Source organism: Arvicola amphibius, chromosome 3, assembly GCF_903992535.2.
Source record: "Arvicola amphibius chromosome 3, mArvAmp1.2, whole genome shotgun sequence".
NCBI lineage: Eukaryota > Metazoa > Chordata > Mammalia > Rodentia > Cricetidae > Arvicola > Arvicola amphibius.
Genome location: NC_052049.1, coordinates 84,606,628 through 84,614,973, shown reverse-complemented (window position 1 = coordinate 84,614,973; position 8,346 = coordinate 84,606,628). Strand labels below are relative to the sequence as shown.

The 8,346-nt window shown below is 50.7% G+C and overlaps 1 protein-coding gene across 7 annotated transcripts in view; it reads right to left on the bottom strand.

Moving 5' to 3' along the window:
* Positions 1-1,782: 1,782 nt before the first annotated feature.
* The window catches only part of Smco4 (single-pass membrane protein with coiled-coil domains 4), a 58,981-nt gene continuing 52,417 nt past the window's right edge, over positions 1,783-8,346 (bottom strand). For 6 of the 7 annotated variants that reach the window (XM_038321504.1, XM_038321503.1, XM_038321506.1 and 3 more), the window contains one exon: positions 1,783-2,591. In XM_038321504.1, the coding sequence (XP_038177432.1) occupies positions 2,330-2,509 (180 nt within the window). In that variant the 5' untranslated portion in view covers positions 2,510-2,591 and the 3' untranslated portion in view covers positions 1,783-2,329. Of the gene's footprint in view, positions 2,592-6,591; positions 6,702-8,346 lie in introns of those variants that run through there. The other variant, XM_038321509.1, reaches the window with a different exon arrangement.

Sequence of the window (8,346 nt, the reverse complement as noted above, 5' to 3'; positions counted from 1 at the left end):
GAAGAGCCTTTCATTGCCCTTCTCTATACATGACCTAACCCTCTATTAGACCCATCTTTTCGAGATGTATGAAGCCAAAGGTTAGAAATGTCATCATTATATGTGAGGCTTTAGCAGGCTTCGCTCTAACCTGCCTACCTGACATTCGTTCCTATAATGTATCATAAAATGTCTTGATTTATGACTTCTTTGTTCTCTTGCTACAAAAATGTCACAAAACTCTTATGCTGGAACATAAAATTTGGGGTAAACTAAATCTGTGTTCTGGAACCATAATCATTCATATTTGGCTCCAGAAAAAAATTATTTCCTATCCCCTTCAAGGGTTTTTATGCCACAGCTGTGGAAACCTGTTAGTGAGCTCACACTTCTCAGTCATGAGGAGCCTTATACAGTCTGTTCCTACTTGTGTTTGAAATCTCCCATACTAAAAGCCAAGGAAACAACAGACCTGGGCCCTGCCACTGCAGTGGGACACGGATTCCTGGACTGCCTAGCCTCTTCTTTGATAAAGATGAGCACCCACATCAGATATCAGCGTGGAAAGAAAATGTGTTAGCACAAGTGAGGTAAGGTGCTATGACTCACAAGGCTGTGTCCCTTAGTGACACTGGAGTTCACCCTCACCCCCACCCTAAGACAAGGTGACAGCCATCACCTCTCTCACCACAGGACGCGGACGGAGCTCTAGCAGTGCAATCGGCATGAGAACTCAGGTCCACTCTAAAACTTCATTTTCCACTAGAAGCTTCCTGTCCCTGGTGTTTTATAGCAGCTGCTCACAGAGGAAACCAAGACGCAGTGTCATGCATCCCTCTGAGGACTAAATGCAGACCAGGCCACCAAGACACAGGCAGGCCTTGTTCTGTTGGTGGGAAGGAAGGCTGCTCTTGCCATGCCTTCAAGACATACTCTGGGAGGAGGGGTCAGCCAGCAGCCTGGGGCCACAGTGGAAAACAGGGAATGGCGACAAGCTTCCCCTCCAATTCCTGGTTGAGCAGGGCCTTCCATCTTTTCAATACCACCAGTCATTGAGGCTCGAAAGAGCCCCAGGTTCCCCACACTTGAGAGCTTTTTGTCACACACTCTGCCAACCCCACACTTGACAACTGACCCTCGGGGTGGGAAGTGGCACCTAGTCATTCACCCTTGTCTGCATCTCCAGACTTGAGCTAGAGTCTTTCATCTTCTCTCCCAGAAAGGTTCCCTCCAACAGTCTCCAAATATCCAGTAACATCAGTGCGTGCTGTCAGCAAGTCATTAGCCACCACTGATAATAGGAAAGCCCTTCCCTCCTTGCAAGTCTCTCTGTAATCAGCAGTGACAGAGCCAAGAGACACCCGTGAAACACTTAGCAGGGATCTGACTTCTAAAGAGGCAGCTCCATCAGGTACCAGAACCTGGGAAGCCGCTGCAGGAATACAATGAGACTCAGGTCAATTTGCATTTAAAACTCAGTTGGAATGCCAAGAGCCTGCAGCCATCAGCTAAGAACAAAAGCCAGCCTGACCTTTTACCGTGAGGAATTAGGGTGTGTTGCCATTTGCAAATATAGCATCCAGCAGGAAAAGCTAATCAGCCAGAAAGCATGTGTGGTCCAAAGAGAACTCTCACTTTGCTCAAAAGAGGTCAGTTAGCACGCAGACTTCCTCCTCAGCCTTACAAAAATCTGGTCAAGATACACCATGTTCCTGCAAGTGCAGAACAGTAGCAAGCTAATGGGAGGTGGAAACAGCCCTAGGGGAGGGAAAGTAGAGAAAGGGACACAGAACAAGACAAATATCCAGTTTAAGACTATTATCTCCTTTATTCAAAAAATAAATATTTCACTTTGAATCAACATATTTCAAATCCCATCAAGCACAGAGCAGAAACGCTGTCCCCTTAGGAAGTCGTGAGTAGGAGCAAGAGAGCATGTTGCAGGGATGGGAGGGAGGTGGCACTGATTCCAACCAACAACCTCACCCAGGGAGTCCTCGGCTCCCCAGGCGCAGTTATGCATCGATTTCAGGAGAAAAAGAAACACACACACACACACACACACACACGCACACGCACACGCACGCTGCTTTGAAGTCTGAAAGGCACATGAAGTGGACCATCAGGTGTATGGCACATTCACTGATAAAATATTCCCTATTCCCTCCCCCAAACAAGTAGAGAAATTTTAGTCAAGTCAAAGAGCAGAGAAGACAGGGCCCTCCTATTGGGAGCTCGGGCACTGTAGACACCTCTGCAGAGGAGAGCAGGCCCAGATGGGCTCACTCGGTGACTGCGGGGAGCTCGGCACTGTAGACATCCCTGCAGAGGAGAGCTGGAATGGAGGGGCTCACTCGGTGACTGCGGGGCGTGTGGCCACATACACGAACACTACAATCAGGAGCACCACCACAGCCAGGGTGGGCAGCACCACTGTGGTGATCTGCTGCCGGGCCTCCTGCATGGCCTGCTTCCGCTCCTTCTTGTCCTTGGATGTCTCCTTCTTTGGCTTCCCCTTGAGCTGACGCATCTTTGCTAGAGGATGCTGGGAAGATGCGTTCAGAGAGTTCCGGGAAGAAGGGCTGCAAACCTCTGTCCTAGGCCAGGAGCCTCTGCAAGGAGAACAACTGTGATCAGGGAGGAGTGGAACAAAGGGAACAAAAGAAACCTAGAGCTGGGGAGAGGACTCAGTGGGTAAATGATGACACCACATACATGATGACTTCAGAACCCCAATACCCTTGTTATGCCGGGAATGACTGCACCTGCCAGTGACCCCAACACTGGGGAACAGAGACAGGCAGCATAGTCAAAACAAAGAGTATGCAAATTTACAACTTGTAAGTCGGGGGCAAGAACAGGTCATGACAAGGTCTGGGCCACAGACAACTTCACCAAACCCTCCTGAGCACCTCCAAGTGCTGGGCACCCTCCAGAGCTGAGCTAGAAGTGGAGGCTGCGCTGTCTTCCCGAGACCACGCTACTTAGTGCAGGGTGTGCTGCAGAGAGTGGAGTCTGCTCAGATCCACGGTGTCCGTGGTCTCACCAACCCTCAACCAGCATCTGTCTTATGTTAGATTCTGAGGCTCATGGAGATACACTCAGGTGATTGGAAAATGAATAAGGCCCTCAAATAACTATAGTACAGTTTCTCTACAGAACTCAGCTTCCTAGTTTTAAGCAACAGACATAAACTTTGGCTGATTTGAATTGAGAATTTCACTCAAAACTTTTGGCACCTCATAGATTCCTCAAAAAACGAGAGGGCCAGCTCAGAAAATGGGCAGCATAAGGGATGCCATGATGACATAATCTGAGCCCAGATCCAGTTCCCAATGCACAGGTGCCATGGTCTATGTCTTCTTCGTACGGTAGTGCTACCGCCATGCTAGGAACACATGCAATGCTGATCTCATTGCCAGGCCCAGCTCTACACTGCACAGACCACGGTCAAGCTCGACACGTCCACAGTCCGCATTCCCGCTCTCGCAGCAGGCAGAGCAACCTCAGACACAGGGACGAGTCAGGGTTAGATACAAGGCAGGGATATAACACCCACAACGATGGCCATGACAACATCCAGGGGACCCACAGCAGGTGAGGAAGGGCTATGCTCCAGGGCTCCTCTGACAAGGACTTGTATGCCAGAGACCATGCACTCAGTATTGTCTGGGGCTGTGGGTGGCTTGTCAATGTCTTACTGAGCAAAAAGACATTCACACCCAAGTGACCCTGCTGGGTAGCAGAGAGTAAGTAAGTTCTGAGTCAGGTCTTGATACCTCCCCTTTCCATTGTAAGGGAAACTAATCTCTAACTGATCCCGTTCCCATCCAACACCTGAAAGTGTGCTTCACCCCATCATGCAGCTTCTTATGGGTAGGGATGATGGAACATCAGCCCCAGCTAAGTAAGAAAGTTTGCCCCTAGCTTTCCAACACCTCCACAACACATCTAGGAATAGTGGGTGTTATTCTTTGGTCCCCGCCCCTTTCCACGCCCACTCCCAGGGACCTCTGATCTCTCGGAGTCATCCTGAATCTTTTCTCTTCCCTCTCTCTCTTCTCACTGTCCCCTTTTGCGTGTGCACACGCACCTGTCCCTCCCCCTTCTCTCTGTCTCTCTCTCTCCCTCTCTCCTTTAATAAAGCTTTATGTCTATTTTCTGTGTCTGTGCCGTTAACCCGCCGCCGCACCGCCGCCTTGGTCACACGTGTTCTGCGAGTCTCCGCGCAGCTGCCCAGCTACTATCTTTTTAAGAACAAAAGTGGGTACTAGCAATAGCCACCAAGTGCTTCCCCAGTGGCCCAGGTATCACAAGCCCTGTATCCAGCCTATGGTACCGCTAAGAGGGGCTGAACCCTAGAGGGGTGGGGCCTAGGTCAGAGGCAAACCCCTCCTCTCCCTCTTGTGTTGCTGCCCATCAAAAGGTGACCAGTATTACTATCACAGGATCCTACCATGTTATGCTGTACCCACCAGGGGAAATCTAACTGAAACTTCAAACTGTGAGTCAAAACAAGCCCCTTCTCTTCGTGGGTTAACTGTGTAGAGCATCCATTACAGGATGTTCTGCAATGGTGACTGATGCTTTGAAGTACAAACTCCAGGCAAGAACTTCCACGAGACTTTGTGACACGGTGTTAAAGTTCACAAGAACAGTTATTGGGCCTCTTCCCCAGGTCCTGACACCTCGCAACAATGAGATCCAAAGGGGAAGGATGGGGAAAGAGCGTGTCTAGTCAGGAAGGGCTCCACCTGCCCCTGGTCAGGGATGGCACTGGATGCATGAGACAATCCACACACCTGCACTTGACGCAGGCAGAGAGGACTGATGCCCATCGCCCTCTCCAAGCCTAGGGTTGATGGAGGAGAGTTATCTGTCTATGTTTCTTTCATTGGTTAATTAATAAAGAAAACTACCTTGGCCCTTTAAGAGACAGAAAATTAGGTAGGTGGAGTAGACAGAACAGAATTGTGGGAACAAGGAAGTAGAGTGGGGGAGACGCTTCAGGCATTCGCCATAGTGAGTCTCCATGCTGCTCCTCTCCGAGATGGACGCAGGTTAAGATCTCTCCTGGTAAGGCACCCCTCGTGGTGCTATATAAATTACTAAATATGGGTTAAAGCAAGATATGAGAATTAGCCAATAAGAGGCTGAAACTATGGGCCAGGCAGTATTTAAAAGAATACAGTTTCTGTGTAATTATTTCGGGTGTAAAGCTAGCCGGCGGCCGGGTGGCGGGATACAGCCCCGCTGCTTCCTTCTACATAGGGTAATGCTGTAGGTAGCGGGTTAAATCCATTGCTTTTCTTTTGGACATGGGAGCTGCCTACTCTGTTTTAACATCTCACTCGGGTCCTACAATTCCCTCACCAATTTCTGTCATGGGGGTGGACGGGACCTGCTCCTTCCCTCTTAAGACCCTGTCCCTGCCCTGCCTTCTTGCAGGAGATTCTTTTCTCACTCCGTACTGGTCACACCTGCTTGCCTTGCACCCCTACTTGGTTGAGATATTCTCAGCTCCTTCGGGGTCACACTCACCTTGGCCTTCTCACCTTAATAGCCTCACAAATTCCCCACCCCAGACTGTCCTGTCCCTACTTTCCCTGATCCAGTAGATCCCCAAGTATGGGATATTTCCACCGGCATGGTTGCTACTCACCACCAGCCAAGCCTAGTTCGTCTTAAAGACACTTCTTCCTTCCCTTCCAGAGCCCAGTTTCCTATTCCTGAAACCCACTGCTGAGGTTTTAAGCCTATTATCACCTGCCTTCTATCTTGGGGACTTTTAATTCCTATTAACTTACCCTGCAACATTCCCATCCTTCCCATGAGTAAGCCTTCTGGTGCTTACCGTTTGGTTCAAGACCTCCACCTCATAAATGAGGCGGTTATTCCAGTTCATCCAGTGGTTAACAACCCATACAATCTGTCTAACGTTCCTCCTGCCACCTCCTACTTTACTGCCCTGGACCTGAAAGAACCCTTCTTTACTGTCCCTTGACACCATGACGCATACTTCCTCTTTGCCTTCACCTGGGAGGGCCCTGACTTCCAGTCCTCCAGACAGCATGGACTGTTCTCCCTCAGGGTTTTCAGGATGGTCCCCATTTATTTGGCCAAGCCCTGGCTTGGGATCTATTGACCTTTGACCCTGGTCCTAGCACACTTCTCCAATAGGTTGGTGATCTTCTCTGCAGTCCCACATTGCCTCTGTCCCAACAGGCCACCTCTGCACTCCTGAACTTCCTCGGATCCCTGGGATATGGAGTCTCATCAGCTAAGGCTCAGCTGTGCTCTCCCAAGGTGGTATATTTGCGTGTTCAGCTTAGCCTAGGGTCTAATTCCCTCACCTCTAACAGGGTCCAGGCCCTGTGGGATTTACAGCCCCCAACCACAGGGGCTCAAATCCTCTCATTTTGGACCTGCTAGGGTTCTTCCGCCATTGGATCCCTAACTTTGCCATTACAGCCAAGCCTCTGTACCAGGCAGCCAGAGACACCCTGGCAGGGCCTCTCACCCACCCGCCCATCATCCACCGCCTCCTCTCCACTGCGAGATGCCCTTTTAACAGCCCCTGCCCTTGCTCCTCCAGACCCCACAAAGCCTTACCTTCTCTATACAGATGAGAGGTCAGGAGTGGCCACTGGAGTTCTAACCCAACAGGCTGGGCCTTTGAATAGGGCTGTCGCCTTCTTATTCAAACAGCTGGACCTCACCGTCTGTGGATGGCAATCGTGCCTGAGAGCCCTGGCAGCAGCAGCTGAACTCACCTGGGAGGCTCCCAAGATCACCCTGTCCAGGCCAATCATGGTATATGCCACCCACCGCCTCTCACTCAGACCTTCTGAGATGCTCCTCTCTCTCTCTCTCCTTGGGCCTTCACCAGTCCAAGTCTTTCACTTACTGTTTCTAGAAAACCCCCAAATTACCTTGGCCTCCAGTCCTGTCCTAAACCCTGCAACCCTCCTTCCTGTCCTCCCCGCCCCAACCTCCTTCCTCTCACTCCTGCCCAGAGGCTGTGGAGGCTTTACATTCACCTCGGCTTGGTCTCCTAGACCAACCACTTACAAACCTCCAGCTGGCCCTGTTTGTTGATGGAAGTTCTCTTACAGACAGATCAGGAAACCGCCAGGCAGCGTATGCAGAGGTCACTTCCACTAAAACAGTTGAAATGGCCTGCCTGCCTGCCAACGGGAGGCTCTTTACAAAAGGCTGAATTAATCGCCTTGACCTGAGCACTCCAGCTAGCCAAAGGTCACCAGGCTAACATCTATACTGACTCTAAATTTGCCTTTTTAATAGCGCATATCCACCTTGACCTCTTGAAGGAAAGGAACTCCCATAGTTAAAGGACCCTTTAAAGCCAAGCTCTTGGGAGTCCTCCAGCTTCCAGGGGCACCAGTCCTCAAGGACCCAGTGGCCTTAGGCAATGCCAAGGCTGACTCAGTAGTCCGGATCAACAGAACATATTTTGTTTCTGACTCCTTCCAGCCAGTCATCAACCAGGAGACAGGGACGAACTCACAAGAAAACGGACCACACAAAGGATGGATGGTTCTTCTCACATAACCGTGTCACCCTCCCTCAAGACCAGGCAGTGCCGATCATTTCAGACATCCACCGACCTTCCCGTAGGCCACAAGGCTTTGCTCCATTTCTTAGGGTCCCTCTCTGACCCCACCCATCTCTGAGATCCTATTTCACAGGGTCACCCCTCCAGCTGTGGTCGGCAGATACGGAGAAGAGGAACTGAAGAGAAACACTGCCTGCAGGGCTCAGGAAGCCAAGGTCGCTGTGGGGAAGACAGGACGGACCTAGCTGCACCACGTGTGCCGTGGGGATGAGAGGGTGAGAGCAACAGCTGCGGGAGATAACGGACGTCCCAGACTGGTTCCCACTCGTCTAAGGAACAGCGTGGTTTGGAAAGTCACCGAGGATGCTGGATCCCTTCCTGGGGAGAATTTTGCCATGGAAAACAAAGTGGCTGAACACAATGCACAGCTGATGCCCGTGTGGCATGGACACCTCCATCATCTCCTGAACCATAAACACAGAGCGCACACTGTAAAAAGCCAAGTGCAGACAGCTTGAAGATCTGCTACAGGACTCGGTGTGACCAACAGGGGTTTCGGGTTTTATCTGAATAACGAGGGGAAGCGGGGGGGGGGGGGATTTGGGGCCCAGCAGAATGGAAGAAAAATCCTCTCCCTAAAGACAGGAATGGAAAAAGCAGAAATGAGAACATTTTTCAAGGAAGAGAGGAAAAGCAGAGCAAAGAACACAAGAAAGAAGCTGATGAAGACCGGAAGGATCACGGGTCTGCCCTGGAGACACAGAGGGTCAGGTCTACACTGCAGGAGACAC